Source organism: Taudactylus pleione, unplaced genomic scaffold (genome assembly GCF_031769625.1).
Source record: "Taudactylus pleione unplaced genomic scaffold, aTauple2 ptg000442l, whole genome shotgun sequence".
In the NCBI taxonomy this organism is placed as follows: Eukaryota; Metazoa; Chordata; class Amphibia; order Anura; family Myobatrachidae; genus Taudactylus; species Taudactylus pleione.
In genome coordinates this window covers 5115058-5139937 of record NW_028284844.1, presented here as the reverse complement: position 1 = coordinate 5139937, position 24880 = coordinate 5115058, and the positions used below count along the sequence as shown (strand labels likewise).

The 24880-nt window shown below is 47.5% G+C and overlaps 1 protein-coding gene across 1 annotated transcript in view; it reads right to left on the bottom strand.

The window, feature by feature from the left end:
* Nucleotides 1-24880, bottom strand: part of LOC148505705 (FRAS1-related extracellular matrix protein 1-like) — a 244847-nt gene that overhangs the window by 108197 nt on the left and 111770 nt on the right. Inside the window, exons 20-22 of the mRNA XM_088447872.1 lie at nt 20912-21131; nt 16876-17020; nt 10155-10296 (exon numbers count right to left, since the gene is read on the bottom strand). Of these exons, the coding sequence (XP_088303998.1) occupies nt 10155-10296; nt 16876-17020; nt 20912-21131 (507 nt within the window). The remainder of the gene's footprint in view (nt 1-10154; nt 10297-16875; nt 17021-20911; nt 21132-24880) is intronic.

The following is a 24880-nucleotide window of genomic DNA, read 5'->3' as shown; positions in this document are numbered from 1 at the left end:
GACTAGTATGATTTAGAGGCAGTTTCCCTGTAAAGCAAACTACTATGACATCACAGTGTGTGATGTCATTACTGCGGTATAACCTCCCCTCCCAGACACAGGTCTCTGATTTGCCATGAGGAGGACACAGAGCAAGATGCTTTGCATCCTATGCTGTGAGTATTCCGATAGCCTTTAGCTTCCATGTATGTAACATTATTTTATATATGTAACCAGAGAGGCAGACGCATTGCTCACGTTTCTCTACATCAGAGATGTCAAACTCGTGGGCATCCAGCTGCTAAGGGACTACATATTCCAGCATGCCCTAAGAGCAAAACTGTGGCAGTGCATGCTGGGATGTGTAGTTCCACTGCAGCTGGATGGCCAGAGTTTGACACCACTGCTCTACATAGACGCCACTTATACCTGGGACATAAATGCTGCAGTTATAGATTTGGTATATGATATTTGCCAGGAGTACCCAGCCAGAAAGCGGGGCACGCTGTGCGTCTGGGGCTCACACTAAAAGGGGTTGTGGTCTCCAATACTTATTTATGTGTATTTCTTAGTACATAACACACTATTGCATAGTCATACACACACAGGTAAAGGCTGTAACATTTTGTCTTTGTGCTTACAGTCCTTGCATTTCTCCCTGGCATACACTCCAAACTGGAAGGATTCGACAATGAGGACTATATTGTGAGTATCATTTTGTTTATTCATTTTTAATAATAATAATGAAAAGGTTCTGTGACCTGTGTGCATCAAAATGTCATTTAATTTTCATGTAACAAGCTGTATAGAAACTACTTCAGTCATTCGGGCTCATGTACTATGATTATATTTATTATTATTAGGGGCGAGCTGACTCCCCCCTTCCTACCTAAATTCCCCCCCACCAAATACAGATGTAAGATTGCCAAAGTATAACAATTGTGGCTGCATCCTGGATCGGCACAAACGTACTTCTTACACGCTGTGACTGGTAATTACAGCAGATGGTGGGAGTGGGGGGAGGTGATTGGGTGGGTAACAGGTGACCCCTGAAGCTGGATTAGAAACGCCAACGGAGTCTATAGAGTGCAGGAGACTAGGGAGATAACTGAACTTAATTACTATTTAAAATTTGTATGAGGGGCAAATAAATGCTGCACGAAGGCCGTGACCTGTCGCAGTTCCAACCGTTTTCTCTGCACCACAAGATTTTTTTTTGCACTCCATAGAGGTGCCCAGGAAAAGCTGCGATCCTGGACTACCGTAATTCTGAGTTACGTGCGCAGCCGCATATGGAGATTGCACATCGCACAGAATTGTATTACTCTCACACTGTCTTATATATAGAATACTTCATTACAATACTATATTGTCTATGAATAGGGTATGGTAACAGCTACATTACTTCTACCACTGTCAAGCACATGTAAGCCTGGCGTGTGCTCTGCTGTGTTCTCCTGCTATAACCTAGAACTTATACTTACTAATGGCTGGCTACAGCACGGTCACCATTGGAAATATTTATGAATCTATCCCACAGGTAACGGTGTAGAACATGTGCTTTGCCCACTGCAATCATCCATTTGTTTTCATTATGTAATCTATACCAGCATATTGTCAGTCCGGGCACTGATTACACTGATGCCACATACTCTAAGAAGTGACCTGCGTAATTATTTTCATTAATGTCCCATTGTATATCATATATACAGCAGCATTTCTTCACTTCACGCATTTATTTTTAAAACGGTGTCACTGTTTTATACTTATATCTTTTATTTGTATAGGCTCCCTTTCCATACATGGGAAAGCCCAGAACCTACGAGGCCACCGCGGGAGAGCTCAGCGCCTACGAGGGAGAGCCCAGCAGCACCGAGGCCACCGTGGGAGAGCCCAGCACCCCCGACGTCACCACAGGTGCGCCCAGCACCCCCAAGGACACCGCGGGAGAGCCCAGAGCCCCGCAGAGAGAGCCTGGCACCCTCAAGGTCATTGGGGGAGAGCCCAGCACCCCCCACACCACGGGAAAAGACAGCACACCCCAGACCACCATGGGAAAGGCCAGTACTCGACAGACCACCACATCAAAGGCCAGCACTCTCCAGACCACCATGGGAGAGCCCAGTGCTCCCAAGATCACCGTCGGAAAGGCCAGAACCCCCAAGACCACCACTGGAAAGGCTAGCACCCCCGAGGCCAACAAGGGGGAGCCCAGTGCCTCTGAGGCCAACACGGGAGAGCCCAGTGCCCCCAAGACAACCATGGGTAAGGCAAGCATTTCCAAGACCACCACGGGTAAGGCCAGCACTCCCCAGACCACCACGGGAAAGGTTGGCACTCACAAGACCACCACCAGAAAGGCTAGCACCCATGAGGCCAACAAGGGAGAGCCCAGTGCCCCTGAGGCCACCACAGGAGAGCCCTGCACCCCCCAGACCACAGGAAAGGCCAGCACTGCCCAGACCACCACGGGAAAGGCCAGCACTCTCCAGACCACCACAGTAAAGGCCAACATTCCCCAGACCACCACAGGAAAGGCCAGCACTTGCCAGACCACCACATCAAAGGCCAGCACTCCCCAGACCACCATGGGAGAGCCCAGTGCCCCCAAGACCACTGTGGGAAAGGCAAGCACCCCCAAGACCACCACTGGAAAGGCTAGCAGCCCTGAGGTCAACGCGGGAGAGCCCAGTGCTCCGGAGGCCAACGCGGGAGAGCCCAGTGCCCCCAAGACCACCACGGGTAAGGCAAGCACTCCAAACACCACCATGGGTAAGGCCACCACTACCCAGATTACCACGGGAAAGGCCAGTAATCCCCAGATGACCACAGGAAAGGCCAGTACTCCCCAAACCACCAAGGGAAAGGATAGCACCGACGAGGCCACCACGCGAGAGCCCAGTACCCCCGAGGCCACTGTGGGAGAGCCCAGTACCCCCAAGGTCACCGCAGGAGAGCCCAGCACCCCAGAGGTCAGCATGGGAGAGGCCAGTGACTGTGATACAACCATGGGAGAGGCCAGTGAACCCGACACCATCATGGGAGAGGGCAGCGCTCACAAATCCATTGGTGCTTTTATGGTTATTGTAGAGACGAGGGCCCCTAAGAACACTGGAATATTTTCTCCATCTTCTCTGCATCTCTATGTGCTGGTCTTGTGCACACTAATTGTTACACAGGTTTCATTACTTTGTATAGGGATAGTGGCATACCATAAGTGCAAAAATAAGCAACATAAACATGACCAGACCCCTGACGTCCAGGAGCCATGAACGACCCAGAGTCATGCGCCCCCAACAACACCAGGAGAGGCATGCGCCCCCAACAACACCAGGAGAGGCATGCGCCCCCAACAACACCAGGAGAGGCATGCGCCCCTATAAACATCCAGAGAGGCATGCGCCCCTATAAACATCCAGAGAGGCATGCGCCCCTATGAACATCCAGAGAGGCATGCGCCCCCACCGACAACCAGAGAGGCATGCGCCCCCACCAACAACCGGAGAGAAATGCGCCCCCGCCAACAACCGGAGAGGAATGCGCCCCTGCCAACAACCGGAGAGACATGCGCCCCCCACTGACACCCGGAGAGGCATGCACCCCACAACTAGGGATGTGTAGGCTTGGATTAGTTCGGATTTTCCCGCCAAGTTTGGATTTTTTCCCGCCAAAAATTGGGTCTCAGAAAGAGGCAATACATCATCTTTCATGGACAATCATCATCTTTCATGGACTTTTGTCCAGGAATGATGAGGTTTGTCCATGAAAGATGACGTATTGCCTTTTTCTGAGACCTGATTTTCGGCGGGAAAAAATCCAAACTTGGCGGGAAAATCTGACCTAATCCGAGCCCGCATATCCCTACTCACAGCGACACCTGGAGAGGCATGCGCCCCACAATGACACCCGGAGAGGCATGCGCCCCCGCCAACAACCAGAGAGGCATGTGGAGGACCAGGAGACATTTCTTTAAATAAAATGTTAGTGTATTATACTAAATGATTTATATTTGTGTTTTCCCAATTGGAGTGTCTCGATCCTTATTGAACCCCCCCGGGAGACTTTTAGGCTAGGGGACAGGGGGTTAGGTTTAGGCACTTAGAGGGAGGTTAGGGTTAGGCATCCCTTAGGGTTAGGCACCCCTAAGGGAGGGTTAGGGGATGGGGTAGGGTTAGGGGTACTTACCAGAATCAGCTGTCGGGATCTTCACCCCTGCCGGGCTTCTGCTGTCGGAATTTGAACCAGCCATGCGGCCGTTGGTATTACATACTGATCCCGTGCAGACATGCCATAGATGATACCAGAGATGATACCAGAGATGATACCAGAGGATTTTTAATAAGTCTTCCCAGGCAATCACCCGACATTTCTTAGGGATAACTAGAAGTGTAACACATGGACATTCACTGCTAGAGATCAGTTACGTGAAAAGCAAAGAGCTGGTAATGTATATTGGGAACGCATGGGACAGACTGTGAGGAGGAGAACATACAGGGAGATCCTTCTGATAACAATATGTAAGTTATGAGAAGTGCTCACAGAAAGAGCAGGACGTGTCCCATCGCACTAGTCCCAGGTGACTTTGTACAGTGAGGACGACCTTCCCACATAAGGAGTAATGCAGAACCGTCCTGCAGGGAATTGTGAGATGAAATATGTAAATCCTTCACTTGCTCCTGAGGCCAAAGGAAAGCTGCCATGTTTCTGACACAGGCACAGCCAGCGATGCAGAGGCGGGTATGGTATGGAAAGTCCACATTCAGAATGTCAACACCTGAATGTCGACAGTCAGAACGTCTGCTTGGACTTCAGGTCGATAACATAAAATATGTCTGAATAACACTGTATTATATAATGAAGCTAATGCAATGCTGGTGTATACTTGCCGACATTCTGGCTGCTCCTTCCGGGAGGGAGCAGCCAGATCGGCAGGATGGGGTGGGCGTGGCCGGGACAAGGGGGGAGTGGCCGGTCGGGTGACGTCACTTGTGGGCATGGTGGGGGCGGAGTTACGCGATCACGTCAGTTTGGCCCCGCCCCCGCTACACAATGCCGATAAAATAGGCATTGTGCAGCAGGGGGCGGGGCCAAAATGACGTGAATCGCGTCACCGCCCCCCCGCTGCGGGGGTTACAGGGGTTATAGCGGGGGGGACAGGAGGGGTGAGCGGCAGCCGGGAGAATTGCCTGCCTTCCCGGGAGGTTGGGAGCGGCACCCGATTTTCGGGAGGCTCCCGACCAAATCGGGAGGGTAGGCAAGTATGTATTATCTTCTAGAAGGTGCTAGATAAATGTTAAGTAGAATCTGATTGGTTGCTACTTCAAAAACCCGCACTTTGGTAAATACTACCTTGTCACATTTGAATAGGAAGGTTCTTGTGATTTTTTTCAAAAGTAATGCCATAAAACTCCCTGCTTGGTGAGCCACGGAACACACTATTGTATTACTTTCGCTGTAAGCACCCAGATATCGTCAGTGCCGTGCTTATTAGACTTACACTTATCCTTGTTCATATTTATCTCTCTCTTAAGGGCATATTCATCATTTCTATAAAAGCAGGTGAAAATGAACATTGTCATCTGCAATTGTAGAAATGAAGTTATCGGGCCATTCATCATGAAGGTAAAACAAGAGATATCACATATCTCCTACTTACCTTTCTCTCCTGGAATGGCCCGCTGTCCCCATACACTAGTATCACAGATATCTCCTACTTACTTTTTTCTCCCGGAATGGCTCGCTGTCCCCATACACTAGTATCACAGATATCTCCTGCTTACCTTCCTCTCCCGGAATGGCCCAATGTGCCCATACACTAGTATCACAGATATCTCCTGCTTACCTTCCTCTCCCAGAATGGCCCGCTGTCCCCATACACTAGTATCACAGATATCTCCTGCTTACCTTCCTCTGGCGGAATGGCCCGCTGTCCCCATAAACTAGTATCACAGATATCTCCTACTTATCTTTCTCTCCCGGTATGGCCCGCTGTCCCCATACACTAGTATCACAGAACTCTCCTGCTTACCTTCCTCTGGCGTAATGGCCCGCTGTCCCCATACACTAGTATCACAGATATCTCCTGCTTACCTTATTCTTGCAGAATGGCCCGCTGTCCCCATACACTAGTATCACAGATATCTCCTGCTTAACTTACTCTGGCAGAATGGCCCGTTATCCCCATACACTAGTATCACAGATATCCCACTTACCTTCCTCTCCCAGAATGGCCCGCTGTCCCCATACACTAGTATCACAGATATCTCCTGCTTACCTTCCTCTGGCGGAATGGCCCGCTGTCCCCATAAACTAGTATAACAGATATCTCCTACTTATCTTTCTCTCCCGGAATAGCCCGCTGTCCCCATACACTAGTATCACAGAACTCTCCTGTTTACCTTCCTCTGGCGTAATGGCCCGCTGTCCCCATATACTAGTATCACAGATATCCCACTTATCTTCCTCTCCCGGAATGGCCCACTGTCCCCATACACTACTATCACAGAACTCTCCTGCTTACCTTCCTCTCCCAGAATGGCCCGCTGTCCCCATACACTAGTATCACAGATATCTCCTACTTACCTTTCTCTCCCGGAATGGCCCGCTGTCCCCATACACTAGTATCACAGATATCTCCTGCTTACCTTACTCTGGCAGAATGGCCCGTTATCCCCATACACTAGTATGGGGACAGAATTCATCAAGCTCCGAAAATACAATATTTTCAGAGCTTGAGTCCGGGAGCATTCGCCATCTTCATATGGCGAGTGCTCCCACTCCAGGCTCGCAATCCCCTCCTTCCCCGGGTTGTGAAGAGGGATCTTTTCGGATCCCTCTGCCTCTCTCTGGCTCCTTCAGCTAGACGTCAGGGCTCTTGTGCGCATGCATGTCCTGTAGGTCATGCATGCGCACTAGTGTCACTGCTCCGAAAGGAACAGTGAAGCCGACGCGGGGACAGCTCATTTTCGGATCAGCTGTCACCACGCCGGAGCAATGATGAAATGCTCCGGTGTCCGTTGCAAGTCAGAATGTTAATTATCGGGTCCGTTCAGAACCCAATAATTAACATCATGAATTGACTCTAAATTGACTTTATTTTTAATGAATGATGTAAACCGCGCCACATTTTACAGCTTTGTGGAAAAACAATTGCATTTAATTTAATATAACTTAATGGGACACTACGCAGATGTGTCGCTAACAGGGACGGGCTTTTACAAATTATTTGAATTTCCAGTTTTTATTCATTTCATCCATAAGGGGCAGATGTATGAAGCTCTAGAAAGTGATAACGTGGAGAGTGATAAAGTACCAAGCAATCAGCTCCTAACTGTCATTTTTCAAACACAGGCTGTAACATGACAGGAGCTGATTAGCTGGCACTCTCCAATTTATTGCTTTCCAGAGCTTAGTACATTTAGCCTGGGAAACGAGATCTTCTATGAGTGAGAGAATGATACGGATGAACATATACATTGCAATGCATCATGAATAATCAGATGTTTTTCTTTTTATTCTAAAACCTATAAAAACGCAGATCTATAACTTCACACGTCCATAAAAACTCGACATCTGTCGGAGCCTTACAGCTATTACCCCATGTACAATGCTGCCCTGTGTTTTTAGTCATAGTGGGAGGGGAGAATTGTGATTCACTTTGGAAAAGGAATTGGACATAAACGTCATTCAATGCAGAGGGCTGGGCAGAGAAACTACTATGTCTGAGGCTATGCATAATTCAGATTTATTTTAGTGGCGTGATATTAAAATCAACCGTCAGAGGTCGGAATTGGGTGCGCTGCATTTTATGCACACATCAGAAACGTTTTTTTCAGGTTTGTATATCGCCCTTCTTGTAAAATGAGAAGGAGAAGAGTTACATGTATGTGATTTTCGTGATGCTTTGCATAACTAGCTTCACATAATTACAAGATCCTCAGGCAATCACCCGAAAATATAATCACTTTTCTCAGGTATTGGGGATTCCAAATTTATACACAGTCTGACACAGTTATAGTGCTCAAGAACTAAAGTATATAAGTCAGTTTTACATTTTTAGGATGAGTTTGATTGGGTCTGAGAATCTTATTCTACTGTATATTCACTTTTGCTTGTCTATGTGTATCCTGCTTATTAGCCAGAAGGGGGAGCATCCAAAAGATGCTGAGTAATGTAAGTAACTGGCCTGGAACCGGAGGGAGGTCAGGGGCTGGAACTGGAGAGACACAGTATATTTTAATTGATGTCACCCTTACTGCCTGTCAGACCCTGTTTTCTGTAATCAGTCCCTGCCAGAGTCAGTACTTCTCAGTAGCAGTGCTGAGTTCATGGGGGGCGGGTCAGTGGCGTAACTATAAATTTTGCTCCCCCATGCCAAAAAAGTTTCAGGCGCCCCCCCCCCCGCCCAAAGATCAAACACACCCAAAGACTATGTTTACACAGCAACGTGCCTTACACATTATGACACACTAAGTAATGCCACTTATAACACATTGTGCCACACCGGAATGCCCCTTACAACACATTATGCCACACCGGAGTGCTCCTTATAACACATTATGCCACACAGCAATGCCCCTTACACATCCCACACAATAATGCCACATATAACACATAATGACATACAGTAAAGCGCTTATAACAAATTTATGCCATGCTGTAATGCCCCTATTTCACATTATGCCACACTGTAATGCCACATACAACAGATTATGCCACATACAACACATTATGCCACAAAGTAATGCCCCTTACACATATGCCACACAGTAATGCCCCTAATAGCACATTGTGCACACAGTAATGCCAAATACACATTATGCCAAACAGTAATGCCCATTACATCCCACCCTGACAGATCTACTTCACCAACCCTCCTTTCTGCTCCTTCCAGTCCGTCACCTCAGCTCAAGACAGGTTGCACAGTTTTTATGTCCGTGTAGAACCAGATTATTGGGAACATAGTTTATAACCTGTAAACTGTGTATCAAATTAGTGCCCCTTATACAGTGCCCCCTGTAGTTGTGCGCCTTATGCAATGCCCCCTATACTAGTGCCCCTTATGCAATGCCCCCTGTGGTAGTGCCCCTTATGCAATGCCCCCTGTAGTAGTGCCCCTTTTGCAATGTCCCCTGAAGTAGTGCCCATTATGCAATGTCCCCTGTAGTAGTGCCCCTTATGCAATGCCCCCTGTAGTAGTGCCCATTATGCAGGGCCCCATGTAGTAGTGCCCATTATGCAGGGCCCCCTGTAGTAGTGCCCATTATGCAGGGCCCCCTGTAGTGCCCCTTCTAGTAGTTAGCCCCCTGTAGTGCCCCTTCTAGTAGTTAGCCCCCTGTAGTTAGCCGCCTGTAGTTAGCCCCCTGTAGTTAGCCCCCTGTAGTTAGCCCCCTGTAGTTAGCCGCCTGTAGTTAGCCCCCTGTAGTTGCTCCCCCCTCCGCGCGCACACAAACAAACACACACACACAAAAGAAAAAAACACAAACACTTACCTTTATCCCTGCTCCAGTGTTGCTGCCGTCCATACCTGGCATCCGCTCCTCGGCACTATGGGAGTGACGTCATTACGTCACTCCCATAGTGCTCTGCGGGACCCGGAAGACGGAGGAAGCTCCTGAGCTCCGTCCCCGGCGTCCGCTCCTCGGCACTATGGGAGTGACGTCATTACGTCACTCCCATAGTGCCCTGCGGGACCCGGAAGACGGAGGGAGCTCCGTCCTCCGGCTGCCACCGGGGGTTTGCATAGGAGCCGGGTGCCCGCTGGTAACACACTCAGCGGGTGCCCGGCAGATGGAGGGTGCTGCACCCTCCGTAGTTACTACTACTGCCCCCGTCGCCCCCAAGCTACCCAGCGCCTCCAAGCCACCGTGGGGGCAGTAGTTACGCCACTGGGGCGGGTTCCATTCCCTTACTCTCTGATGTGAGGAGGGGAATAGAGGCAGCATAGAGTACACAGTATCTGTTAGCATGGAAATAACTGCATCTGATAGGGACAGTGACATAAACCATTTCATAGGCAGTGGAAACAGTAATTTATGGCTATGTCAATATTGGCAACATTTCTATCTGGTTACAATGAAGCACTTATAACTTTACCAGTCTGATGATAAAAATGGGAGACATTTATTTTTGGAAACTTGGGGATTAAGAACGTGATAATTCAACATCTCACCAACCTTTCTTTTGAGCTCTCCAAATATAGGGGAATTATTGATGACGAAGTGAATGAATTTCTTTGGTGAATCTCGATCTTGAGCTTCCAGAACCACACTAGAGATAATTTTATTTTCTGCCACATCAACCTCCAAACCACTATTTCTAAATTTGTAGATAAAAAAGGTGTTACTAGAGGAAAGGGTAGTATCTTTGAACAATAACACAAAATTAATAGAGGTCATTTATAGTGACACTCTAATAGTATAGTGAACCCAACGAGTTATGCAGAAAGTCTCAGAGCCTGGGCCTCCATAATGTGTCCAGCTCAGATTATGGCGCACGCAACTCTGCATTCTCAGGACTTGGCTCCATAAACTGAAAGTGCCCCTCGATGTGCAGGGACAAAAATATCTAGAGGCGCGTGAGGGCATTTGCAAAACGCGTTGGTATGCATCACTGATCCTCAATAGTCTGCCCAGTGGACAGCAAGGTGCATGACTATTCTCTGTTTCAGAAGACACCTCCATAAACTAGAAGTATACCTCAATGTGAGGACAGGAGGAAATTAGTATTCGTACAATCAGGATTATAAATTGTTTTCCGTTTTTGTACTAAACTGCTGCACTCCCGAATAAATGATAATGGCGCTGTTTCACCTCGTTTACCATCAAATCTGATTAAATCTCATTCAATTGGATTAACTTCCTGGCAAGAATGACAGATTCATGGTATTGTAGTTGGTCAATCTGATCCACCAAAACGACCAATAAAAAAAAAAAGATCAGCTTCCAGTATCAAAGTTTCTGTAACGAAATATTAACAGAGGGCCTGGTTCAGAGATGGACGCTAATGTGATCGCAGTTGCGATTTCGCACGGACAGCAGCCGCGAAAATATGATACTGTTTCCAAAGCTAACCCGAGCATAGATACGCCCACTGCTGCCTTCTCATATCCGTCGAACGTCATGCACCAGCGTAAACATCGGTAACGTCGACGCACATCGGGCTTCCATGCAGCATATGCGGCAAATCTGACCTGCCTCAAACACAGCGTCTCTCCTAACATGCAACGATCTCTTGTGCTGCACAGGAGATCACAGTAACTAATTTATGCACGCCCAAGAAACAGCATTTAAACAGTCAGACACGTCTGCGTTTGCATAGCCGCCTCCCATTACCAACCCTTAAATGCTGACTACCTGTCACTTACTTTGTGATTGAGGGCCTGATTCAGCAAGGAACGCCAAGGCAGAGATCGCACGCACTTGGCCGATGATTTTGCTATGCATCGCACTGTGCGTGCGCGAACTAGCCAGTGCGATCAGGTTATGCTACACAGACTACACGCAGCGTGCACGTAGACCCTTCCGATATTGATAGACAGGAAGTGCCGTTTGTGGGTAGTGAGGGGTGGTGGTCAGGCGAATGCAGGCGTTATAACGCCGTTATAGGGGCGTGCATAAATAAGGCAGTGCAGAGGAATATGCAGCCATACCGTAAGCTGTACACAGGAAGCGGCCAAAATCCTGCAGCAGGTCAAGTCAACCGCTATTGTGCGTATGAGATAGTTCTTGATGTTACCGATGTTTGCGCTATCTTGCATACTGATCAGGCTGTGGGTAAAGGGAGATGGGCGGCTTAATATGGGGCTGGGCATCTGCATCGTGTGCTGCTGTCTCTATGCGTATGCACTGATTAGCATATTCTCGCAGCGGAAGGGTGCGTGCGTCTGCTAGCATGCGTTCCTTGCTGAATCAGGCCCACTGTCTGCTGTCGTTTTTCATGATGAGTGCCGCTGGATTCTGTTGTATGTATAGCCAGACTCACAAGCTGGCCTACGGAGGAGGGTGACGTTGGCCATTGGACTGCATATATACATTATATTATATATATATATATGGTGCCTCTGTTTGAGCATAGTCGCAAAACAATGATTTCTGCATGCTGGGAAAATACTGGCGGCCTTGTTTTTACACTGAAATCTAGAAGCAATCCAGGGCATGCACCTTATAAATCTCTCAGTGCATGTTCTATCTCCCCCAGCTGCACTGCAAAATGGTTTTACCAAGGTGCAAATTGCTCCTTTTTTAAATTTGCTCCAAAGTCTGAAACTGAAACCATATTATACCAAGCATATTATAGACACATTAGCACAGTTCTATGCATAATAGAGATCAGGATTTCTAATGAGTGGTTCAGTCCTCGTGGATGGGATGTACTAAGCATCGATCCGAGATGCGGTTCATCCCGCCTGTCTATGGGTACATACCACAGTTGATTACTGCGGTATGTACTTAGAATATCGCAAAGGACAGCTCTCCCGATAAAAGCCGTCCTTTGCGATGCCCCCGGATAGAGGGACTTAACACCCAGAAGTCCCTCTGGCGTCATTCTACGCATGCGCAGAAGGCCGCGGGCGGTGATGGGAGGGATCTGAGTGGATCCCTCTCCAGAGAAGTGTCCCGAAAAGAAAACCATAGGGACCATCGGGATGAACACCAGAATGCATTGCATTCCGGTGCTTAGTACATATGGGGTATGCGGTAAGACCCCCGAAAACTGCATTTTTCAGAGGTTTTACCACTTTTTCCCCTTTAGTACATCCTGCCCCATTTAACAAGAAATAATATAAGTTAAGAGGAAGAAGGCAGCAGTGTACCGGTGATCATTGGCCATTGTTTGTAGGTATAATATGAGCTACTACAATACACCATACTTGCCCACTCTCCCGGATCTTTTGGGCAGTCTCCCGCACCCCCCCAGAAAAGTGGCCAGATTTCCTGCATCCTGCGCCCACCTCCTTGTACAGTGGGCAGGATGGGGAGATAATTGGCGGGAATCGCTGGTCGGTAAGGAGGGGGGTGGGGCTACAGGGATTTCATTATTTTAGCCCCGCCCCTTCCCCACAGACAAGTGATATGTGGCATTTTTGTTGTGGCGGGGGCAGGGTCTAATGATGTGACAGTCTGGCCCCGCCCCCTAAAGTGATCAGCTGCTCCACCTCTCTGGGCTTCTCCTGGAGAGGAGAGATCAAAAGGATGCAACGTAACAGCTATAATTGCTCACCAAGACCCTGGATGAGGCCTGAGATCCATCCATGGAGGTGCCCTGGGTAAAGTGTGATGTGAATGAAGGAATGGGTTTATAGATTTTAGTGTAGAGCTACATGAGAATACCCAACACGAAGAGGGGTCAGCGGGGTAAAAAGTAATGTACAGTTGGTCAACTGAGTGGAAGAGAGAACCAGGAGGTGCGTGGAAAGCTTTTCTGATCCCCCTGTTTGGTTTGGGGGGGAGAGGGGACAGGATTTGGATGAGCTTTCACCAATATTAGAATAAAAGGGGAGATATATCAAACCTTCAAAAGAGCATAGAAGTTGCCCATAGCAACCTATCATTTTACAGATGTACTTGATACATGTTACCATGAAGCGGATTGGTTGTTATGGTCAATTTCGCCACTTGTCCACTTCTACACTCTTTAGAATATTCAATACATTTCCCCCATAGTTCTTTCTTAAACGTTAATTCTAACCGGTGGCCCATATTAAATAAAAATAGCAAACCGGTAGCGACCGTGTCCAGTTTTGGTTGGCTATGGTGCATCCGCTGCTTCCACCCACTGGCGCCAGGACTGACAATAGCCTTTTAGTCACTCTGGGGATGCGCAGCGGATTCTAAAGGTAACCAGCCCACTGTGATCTGCTGGTGAAAGTTATAACCACAATGCTGTCAGTCCAGGGCCGGCTCTAAGGGTGTTCGACCAGTGCGGTCGCACAGGGGCGCCACCCATAGAGGGCGCACCCCTCCCCAACATCCCAATTTCAGCGGGACAGTACTGTCCCACTGTTCCACCCGTGGGCCGAAGTGGCCCGCGAGTGGTCAAATCGGGAGGTTGGGAACCCCCACCGCCGCAGCTGTGCTGCGGTGCCGGACCCCCGGAGTGTGAATGGATGCAGCGCGCGCATGCGCACGGCATCCATTCACTGACGGGAGAGGGCTGGGGGAAGCCCAGCTAGTGACGGAGGGCTGGGCTTAAACCCCCAGCCTGACGTTATTTTTAGGCGTAACATCACGTAGGGGGCATGGCCTATGGTAATGAGGCCACGCCCGCAATGTTGGTGCCACGGGCGATTACAGGGTGCATAGTAACGGGCCGGCACAGGGTGCTCAGACCCCTAGAACAGGCCCTGTGTCAGTCACCATATCAAACTACAGATGTGTCCTCATTTAACTATACTTCCAACGGGATATTTGCGTGAATATGCATCCTATGCTAAACAAAACAAAGTTGTGATAATGTATGACAACAGATGATAAGGCGTCACAAGCTAGTATTATACAGAGTGCTATATACTTATGCTGGCCATACACGCTACAATTATTGGGGCGATCCGCCTGATATCGGCGGATCACCCCGATAATTTTAGCGTGTGGGGGGGCGACCGAGGGTTAAATATTGCTCGGTCGGGCATGCAGGATTGTCCAGCATGCCCGTCCGATGCGATATTTACCCGGTAAACTGTCGGCCGCATCGGGCAGTGTATGCCCAGCGCGGCCGACAGACAGATATTTCCTGTCCTTCCTACGGAAGGAACAGGGAAATGTCTCCTCCCCCGGGGGCGGAGCGCAGATGTCTGCCGAATACACTGTGAGAGAAATCTCACAGTGTATGCCGGCGACATCTGCGGCTGGCAGCCGGCCAGATAAAATGTCTGTCGGTCTGACAGGCATTTTATCTGGCCGTGTATGCCCAGCATTACTTGTCATACCTTATTACAAGATGTTTTGTTCCATTAGCATACAAGGCACGCGTTACTCTAAGTTATGTCTGACCAGAAGGATAGGTAGATGAGGGCACATCTCTAAAGGTGGATACACAGACAGTACACACTTGCCGATGGACAGATATATCTGCAGACATATCTGTCCATCGGTTGTGCAGCACAGCCAATGCGATATGTCGGTGAATGACGACGTTCACCGACATATCGCGGGTACACACTGCCCGACGAGCAGCAGATACATTGGCCGATCAATTGATCAGCCAATGTATCTGTCAGTGTGTACCCAGCATAACTCTTGCCAAAAAGATTTGACTACGTAGGCAGTCCCAAAAACAGTGGAAAAGTTCTGCACTGGTCTCAGCACATTACGGGCATCTACTATAGTCTATCTGAGCTGAGGATGAGCTAATGGTCTACCCTCTCTTTGGCGGAGGGTATACCTTATGCATGATTTTGTAGGATTTTTCTTAGACAATGGCCCAGAAAGCTGACACTTAAAGCATACCACATATTTTATTTGTTTCTAATTCGTTGAATGACCGTTTTAATGTTACAGGAGCTGAAATTTAAAATGTAAAAAATATATGGCCCTCATTCAGAGGCGCTCGCAAGAAGTGAGCACTCGTTCTGAATGAGGGCGGCCGCTTGTATTTTTAAGTGCGGCCTCTTGGTCGCTAGCTAAGCTGTGGGTTACCACCCACAGCTTTAGCGACCGACCAGGTTGATGGTCGCGATGGTCAAGACCATCACGACCATTGGGGCTTGCGACGAGACCCTAAGGTTGGGTGTCGGCAACTGCAAGCCCCAGGAAGCTTCCTGCTCTGATCGAGCAGGAAGCTCCCCACTGACATCACTGCTGATGTCAGTGCCGCCGCCCACAAAACGGCAGACGACAGCCGCCCATTTTGTAGTGAGCTCCGGAGCGAGAGTTTCTCTCTCGCTCAGGGGCTTGCGCACGCGTAGTGCTGCCGCTGCGCGTGCGCAGGGCATAAACATCAACCCGGTTGCGAGCGATCAGCGCTTGAGTCCGGGTCTGAATGAGTGCCAATATCTTTATTTGTTTCATCTTTCAAGGGGCAGTATGAACAGAGCCACATTCTGCAAATCTTTGGGGCTGTCACTTAATTAATAACCTGCAAATAATTTGTGGGAATGTAAACTAATAAACTGCACTATAAACTCTCAGTAATATAAAGTTTTTAGTAGAACACATTAAAAAAAACCTACTTGTATACCCGAAGTCTGGTGGCCTCTAGACCAATTACAGGGAGAAACAATAAAAACCAGATCTGGAAACTTGTGATGACCACTCAACTTTGGATGAGGTAGAAGGTAACGGCGGGAAGGCCTCAGCTGCTGCAAAGCCTCTTGGGAAAGCTGATCCCCATTTTGCTTCTTGAATTGGTTCCCAGATTATGAAGCAGAATTGTGATTGACAGTTCAGCTCCCCATGAGATTCCGCGGCAGGTGAGGACTTTACCGCTCTGGTGTCTGTGGCAGACAAACACCATTCCATAGTGGTCCAAATCATTAGCATCTCACTAGCCTGAAGGGCAATTGCCCCCTCGAGGCCATGGCTGGCTTGTCTGAGTCCTTATCTCTATATTCACATTGATTGTCTCATACAAAACACAGATATTCTTGCCTGGGACTCGCTGGCAAATGTAGTTCATTGAACAAAAGGATTAATTAACTATTTCTTAATGTAATCTTACCACAATCGCCTATTTAATACCTTTTTATAAACACAATTAGAGAAGGTGTAATCCATCTGGTCATGTTATAATAAATAATCACATGATTGCAGAACTGGCATGCTATCTAGTAAAGCTGACAGCAATATAACACATACTGTAAATATATATCTTTTTTTTCTGGGCAGGTAGCACATTATTGATTGTACAGATATATAGATGGACAATTTACTGTACAGGGCATTTCGTCATGTACTTAACCTGATAAGCTGGGGTTTTTCATCATTGACTGCCATTACATGAACATGTAGTGTCTCTTGGACTGTGTGTTTGCCATCTGTCAGCTGCACGACAAAGCGATCTTGCAGAGTGTCTGTGTCATCATGCGTGTACACAAAGCCCATTCCTGTAGGAGAACAAGTCATTAATGGGATGGGATACTCAACACGACAGAAGCTACAGAATGCCCAAACCCATTACTTGTACCTACGTAAAGTCCCAGCATCCCTGATTTCAATAAGGCACAAGTGCAGTCCGTGTAGCACTTTATGGGACATCTACAAGGATAAACCCACAACCCCTACATAAGGGTGGCAGCCATTTTGTTTTGGTACAGAACTAATATTCTGTACCAAAACAGAATATTAGTTCTGTACCTATCAATTATCCGTGAGTGATGTCTCTAGTTTCAAGAGAATTTAATTCAGTTTTGACTGAAAATAAGCTGCTCTCTCTTGTGAAAAATAGAAAAATTAGTGGACCACCTCCCGAATCCTGAAACAGGCAGCTCACAAAGGTAGTTACCACCTCCCTTACAGCCAACCAGAGTCAGCTGCCAATAGTTAAAAACACTGGGAGGCCTATAGTTTCAGTGACTATATCATTCAAAATACCAATTCACGGTTTACAGTTTTATTACACATAAATCACATATACAATAGCAATACAAAAAAAATAAAAAATGAAAAAGCAATAAAACACCCACGGAGTAAACTATCACTTTATCCAACATCTAATCATAGAAATGCAAAGTATCACATATGGCATAAATTTAGAAACAGTACATTGAATGTTCCACATTGCTACTAAACGCAGTCTCTGAACCATAGCTATAGATAGTGTAAACTTATATAATGCAATCTAACCAGACAGCTCCGAAATCTGGTGTAGATGTTATTAGTAGGTCTAGGTCTGTCGATATAATGTCTGTGACAGGCTCATCATAATTCCACATGAAGTAAATGTGGAATATCCAGATCTCCCAGGTTTGGCAAAGCAAAGGCATTAGGAATGTGTAATGTCCAGTTCAGGTGTTGCCTCAATCAGAGTCTGGAAAGGCAGCTGATTACAGACACCTGTGTGAGTCTGGTTTAAGAACTGCAGATACACTGGGGAAACTGATCCTGACGGTGAGATAGTCACCCAGGTTATAGGCCCGAGGGTGACTAGTGTTAGGAGTCCTGGACCTGCGAGTCCACTGAAGAAATATCGCTGTTTGGAAGACTTTGTGTAACATCTTGCCTGTGAAACTGCCATATCCTGTATACCTGCCTGTGGTGAGCAATAAAGCTACTGATGGATTTTACCCGGTCTATGTGATTCTTGTCAAATGACTAATGATGAATTAAAAACTCTCTGTGTAATGCACTTTCTCTGGTCAAATCTGTCATATATCTGGATTCAAATAAGGTTATAATGTGATTGGCAAAGTGAGATCATATATCTTAAAATAGGGTTGCCATATTGCCGCACTCCTCTCTCCTCCGGTGTCAGAACACCTCTGGTAGGTAGCGGTTGCAATACACCGGCCCGCGTCTTCCCTCTGCTGCAGCCAAATGTGAATGCAGTCAAGGAGGTGCTGAATGCTTCTGGCTGAATGCCGGTATTTGCAGATAAACAGGGGTATATTCAGAAGTACAGGCAGGGTGTCCCTTGTACAGTAGTTGCCAATGGAGTTTGGAGTGAAACAGAAATTGTAAGCAGTCCTTAACGCGTTTCTCTTTCAGGGAACGTTTCTTCAGAAGGAATATGTGTCATAAACCTGTAAACCGTGAATTGGTATTTTGAATTACTGTATATAGGGGTAAATTTACTAAAGTGAGAGTTTTTAGAAGTGAGTTTTAAAAGTGATGTTGCCCATAGCAACCAATCAGATTCTACTTAACATTTAACTAGCACCTTCTAGAAGATAATAGCTAGAATCTGATTGGTTGCTATGGGCAACATCACTTTTAAAACTCACTTCTAAAAACTCTCACTTTAGTAAATTTACCCCATAGTCACCGAAACTACTGTATCGGCGCTCCCATTGATTTATCACGAAAGCTGTTTCAGATGACAAAATGGCTGCGCTTGATGCTAGGCTCTGCCTTTAATGGCAAAGGAATGGTTTTACACATGTACAATGTCACTGATGAAGAACAATGGAACTCTGTGTGAGGAAAAGTGCCCGAGAGGGGCCATTTGGCGCGACTGAAGCATCAATAAAAGGGGACACATCTGTATTATTAAACAATATATCTTGGCATTTCCCTGGTCTAGAACAACTCTTAAGGCAAATTACCCGCTGTTAAAATAAACACGATTTAACATTTTGATGCCAGTAAAAGCATGCACTCCAATTACCTAATACCCACTTCCACTTGCGGCCATAAGCCAAGAGGGCATGGACACCATATGCTCCTTTATACTGGAGTTTTCTGAGGTAGATTCACAGCCTAAGCACTGGTTACATACTTCATGCCAATCATGTTTGACATGCGGTGTTGTAGCGTTTTCTCAATGGCGGTGGGACGACCATGCTAATATTTTTATTAACACCGCCTTCCATAATGTTTTTTCCATATTTGCCAACACTCCCTCATTGTCAGGGAGACTCCCTGAAATATTAGCAATCTCCCTGACTCCATGAAGAGTCCAGCAATCTCCCTGATTGCACCTTACCCCCATGATGTAGCTGTTATATACTTGGAAATATAGAGATTCATTCATTTCAAATGGTATAATCAGAGCCATTTCCTTGCATTGATTATAAGGTACAATAATCGTTATGGCTACATGCATTTTCCTATAAGGATTCTCGTGGCCACTTATATGGAACCACTTGGAAAACAATACATGTAGATCTTACTAACTGCTTTGGGGCTCATTTACATTTGGATGGAAGTCAATTTTATGGCACGCCTCTCAGATATAACGGTACACGCCCACTTTACTGCCGCGCTCATAGGTGCTGCTTTCATAATCTCCTTGAAATGCTTTTTCAAAAGTCGGCAAGTATGGTTCTTTCTGCTGAAACCCAATATCACATTAATAATATACGGTATTTAGTTATTCTTTTTCTTTTCTGTTTAGCTGCTACGTCACTTTCAGTATTTCATAAGACACTCTGGGCCTGTTCCACTACAGATCACAATATAGCGTACGCACGCCGTTCAGTGCGATAGTATGCTAATCCCTAGAGATCGCAATGCCGCGGTAGCACTATATAAGTACGCCCACTTTACTTTGCACGCACATCCGTAATAGGTTAGCAAGACTGCGAAAACATTAGTACAATCGAGTACTGTCGGACCCATATGCACAGTTAAGGCAGGTCATTTCGCAGTGGCTAATTATGCACGCCCATTCAACGGCATTCAGATGCACTGGAAGGCCTGCGTTCGCCCGACCACCCCCACCACCCACAAACGGCGCTTCCTGTCAATCACTCTGCCATGGGTCTGCGTATCCTCTGCGATCGCAGTCCAGATCGCAGGGGCAAGTTCGCGCACGCCCTCTACGATGCATACTCATTCGCGGTACGCAACAATTGTCCGATTGCGTGCGTATAAGCAACCAGGATCCTTGCTGAATCAGGCCCTCTGACAACATCCAGTCAGTAAAAAAATGTCATTAGTCTGCTATTCACTTCTCTTTGGAAATGTCTGTATGACCCTAAATGGAAAGGATGCATTGCCTACAGGCCGAAGCTTTGCAGTAGCCTCTGGATTCCAGTAGAGGACATTCACGGCCTATATATCATGGGCCAGAGAGGAGACGAATTTCCACTGGATCTCAGACAAACAAGGAAATGCAAGGTACCGGCAAACATGTCCCAGAGCAGACGAAAGCCTCATCTGGTGAAAGAAACACAAAACAGCCCCCTGAAAGCCCGACCAGCAGGATATGGGGGCGGAGGACGGAGATTGGGGCCTTGCAGACGCAGACACAGATTAAAGCCCCGCAGAGACCGTTATATCTGTATAATGAACACGCATAGGCAATACGGTGAATGCAATAAAAGTATGACACAAACCTTTCTTCAGTTCATCCAAGGTGAAGCTGTAAATCTGCAGGTCTGCCTTTACGTCAGTGGGGTTCAGATGTTTGTCATGACCGATTTGTCGCGCGCCATCTAATAACCAGCCGTGCACAGGGGGGATCATAACTGAGAAGTGTAATACGTCCGGTGGGATATCTGGGTCTTCTGCGTTTAATGTGGCCGGACCTATTGCGCAGCTACCCCCCTCAATTACCTAGGTGGGAGGTAAGACAAAAAAAAAACAGTTTCACAAACTTAATGACAATTTCAATTTAGTAAAAAAAAAAAAAAAGGAAAATGGCCGCGTGACCTGCGACTGAACCCCAGAACTTGGATCGCATTGCGGCTGGATCGTGCCGGGATGTTGTTGGAATTGGATATAAGGTTTTAGGTTGAAACGAGAACAAAACAGCCAGCCCGGGGAGACAGTGTGGCAGATTGGTAATATCATAGCAAGCCGCTAATGCAGACAGGGCTGAGATTACTAACTCCAGCAACGAGACAATAATTCTCTTAAACCCACCAATATTACTCATGGAAAGGAAAACAGGATACGTTCAAATGATCTGTCTCTTCCCGGATTCCTTGTCTCACTATATAACGGTCTCTATTGCCTTATAAACATGTTATATACTAAATATAGCTTGTGTGTGTGTGTGGTACTCACTTCTGCATTTGCAATCGATTCTGGGATTTACACCAGCTGAGAACCACACATGGAAGTTCGGGCTTAACGTGCCTTTATCTTGTGCCATGGGCGTCTGGCGTAAGACATGTTCTATTTTAGTGCGGTCTGTTTACACTTTTGTGGTCTGCACAGTTCACAGGGGACCAGTGATGATCAAATGCAAAACCATCCCTAAACCTGCCAATGGTGCGCCGCGGCACTAAATCACATTACTCTCCACGCTTCATTCATCTGGCTGAGGTAGATGGCCGCACTACTCGGCATCGCAGAGCTTTTAACCTTTGCAGGGGTGCGAGAGCTTGATTTGCGTTTGCACACTTAGATTGTGAGAAAAACAAATGTCAGGGATATTCATCTATAAATGCACATGGCCTCTGTGATTTATATTACTATGATACGGCCCTTAGTACTGTAATTGTACTACTGTCCCAGCACTCTGTATGTTATTATACCCCTCACCCCCCCCCAAAAAAAAAAAACCCCATTCATGTTATGTGCAGACTATGGAGTCAGTTCAGAGCAGGGTTGCCTACCCTCCCGATTTGGGCGGGAGCCTCCCGATAATCGGGTGCAGCTCCCGACCCCCGGGAAAGGCAGGCAAGCCGATCCCCCCGACATCCCCCCGCAATTTACTCTTAACCCCCGCTGCGAGGGCAGCCAGTGACGCGATTCGCGTCATTTTGGCCCCGCCCCCTGCCTCACAATGCCTGTATTATCGGCATTGTGTAGCGGGGGCGGGGCCAAAATGACACGATCGTGTGACCCCGCCCCCGTGACGCCTACAAACGTCAGGCACCCGTCCGGACACGCCCCCTATTTCAGCCACGCCCCCCGCTGCCCTGCTGTTTTGGCTGCTCCCTCCCGGAAGGAGCAGCCAGAAAGTCTGCAACTATGGTTCAGCGGTCGGTCGCAGTTACACTTGCACAGAACTTGACTATATACTGCACCTAGTTGCAGCGCTGGGGAGGGGGGCGCTGTGAGCTCCTCAGACCAGCGCTAATCCAGGGATGGAGCGCGTTTAGTGTGATCGCTCCCTTATCAGGCAGAGGAGACTGCTGCTGAGCAGTCTCCCACTGCAGCCCAGCACACAGGGCTGCTGTCAGGTAAAAAAGGGGGGGGGGGGAGGGGGGGCGGTACCTGCTTCCCCACATCTTGGTGCTGCTGACTGCACATGTGGCTGCAGCCATCTTAATACTGTGACATGGTGGGAAACACAAGTCTCCTGCTTAGCTCCATATGAGAGATCCGAGTGTATACCTGCGTAAAGCTGTTGCAACATCCTGCACCACTACTCACAAGCTGCACATACTCACTGGCTGATGAGCTGTACGGGACCCTGTTCCACTCACTTTTCGCTCCATTACTAGTGTACTTGTAACAGTGAGTACGACTGTACCTGCTATCAAGCAATAAACCAACACCACTGCTTAAGTAACTGGGCTGTTCATAATTTGAGTTATCCGCTGGTGGGTGCCTATATAACTCTGCTGTATCAACACATGCACACACATCATTTCCAACACATTTACACTATATGGAGAAAAGTATTCGGACGCCTGACCATTACATAAACAGGGACAGTAATGACATTGTATTCAAATACATAGATTTTAATATGGAGTTGGCCCCTCTTTTGCAGCTATAACAGCTTCCACTCTTTTTGGAAGGCTTTCCACAAGATTTTGGAGTATTTCTGTGGGAATTTGTGCCCATTCATTCTGTAGAGCATTTATGAGCTCAGGCACAGATGTTGGACGAGAAGGCCTGGCTCGCAATCTCCGTTCCAGTTCATCCCAAAGGTGTTCGATGGGTTTGAGGTCAGGGCTCTGTGTGGGCTTCCACACCGAACTCACCAAACCATGGGCCTGATTCAGAGGCGCTCGCAAAAAGCTCTGAATCAGAGCGGCCGCTTTTTTATTTTAATCCGGCCTCCTGGCCGCTCGCTAAGCTGTGGGTAACCACCCACAGCTTTTGCAAAGCGACCATCGTGGTTGCGACGAGACCCTTGTGGTATGGTCTCGTTCCCTGAAGCCCCAGTGAGCTTCCTGCTCTAATAGCTTCGGAAACGCCTCCGTTTGACCAGCCACCCCCCCTCCCCGTCTACAAAATAGGGTGAGCTGTCGATCAACATCGACAGCCGTCCCGTTTGTAGCAAGCCCCGGAGCGAGTGAATTTCTCACTCGCTCCGGGGCTTGCGCACGCCGCGCATGCGCAGTGCCCCACCATCGACCCGCTTGCGAGCTGGTCTGAATCAGGCCCCATGTCTTTATAGTCCTTGCTTTGTGCACTGGGGCAAAGTCATGTTGGAATAGGAAAGGGCCTTCCCCAAACAGTTGCCAAAGTTGGGAGCATAGAATTGTCCAAAATGTCTTGGTTTGCTGAAGCATTAAGATTGCCCTTCACTGGAGATAAGGGACCTAGCCCAAACCCTGAAAAACAACCCCATTCCATTATCCCTCTTCCACCAAACTTCACAGTTTTCACAATGCAGTCAGGCAGGTAACATTCTCCCGAAATCTACGGCAAAGTACTAATTAGCTCTGCAGATCGAAGTCCCCATTATGGGGACTACGATCTGACCTCTATGTACCAAACTCCAAAAAGTGATGTTTTCCGGAGTCTGGCCCCTGTAGTTTACAACATCTTCAGATGGTGTAAACTGCTTTAAGCCTATGGAGACTTAAGAACAGGAGAGAGATCTTTCAATCTCTCTCCCGCAGGCTCTGGAAGCTGAGGCATGCGCAGTGTCAGCTTCCACAGGAGAAGCCTTTCACAAACATGAGAGACTCCTACAATTTGCCGAAGATATAACTCGTAGGGACAGCGGTTATCGCAACTGTTGTCCCCGCGAGTTCCCCTTTGTACCTAGAGGGGATATTTTTCATTAAAAGGGAAAATATCCTCTGCGATATGGATACTTAATAATCGCGGCAATTACGCGATTATTAATACAGACCCCTTAGTTTTTTTTAACGTGACATGCAAAATGGCCACATAAATTTATCCATTAGCAAAACAGCCTCCACTTAGGTACTCACCAGCCGTGTTAAGTGTCTGTCCCTCTGCTTTATTTATTGTTATGCCAATGCAGACTCTTACCGGGAATTGGATTCATTTGAAATTAAAGACTGCATCAAAATCCGTCCAGTGCTTCTAAGCCAGAACAAACAGACAGACACCTACCAGGGGCTTTATTTTATACTATGGATAGATAGCAACAGGGTCGGACTGGCCACAGGGGAAACCTCAGGTGGGTCCCACTGCCTGGGGGCCCA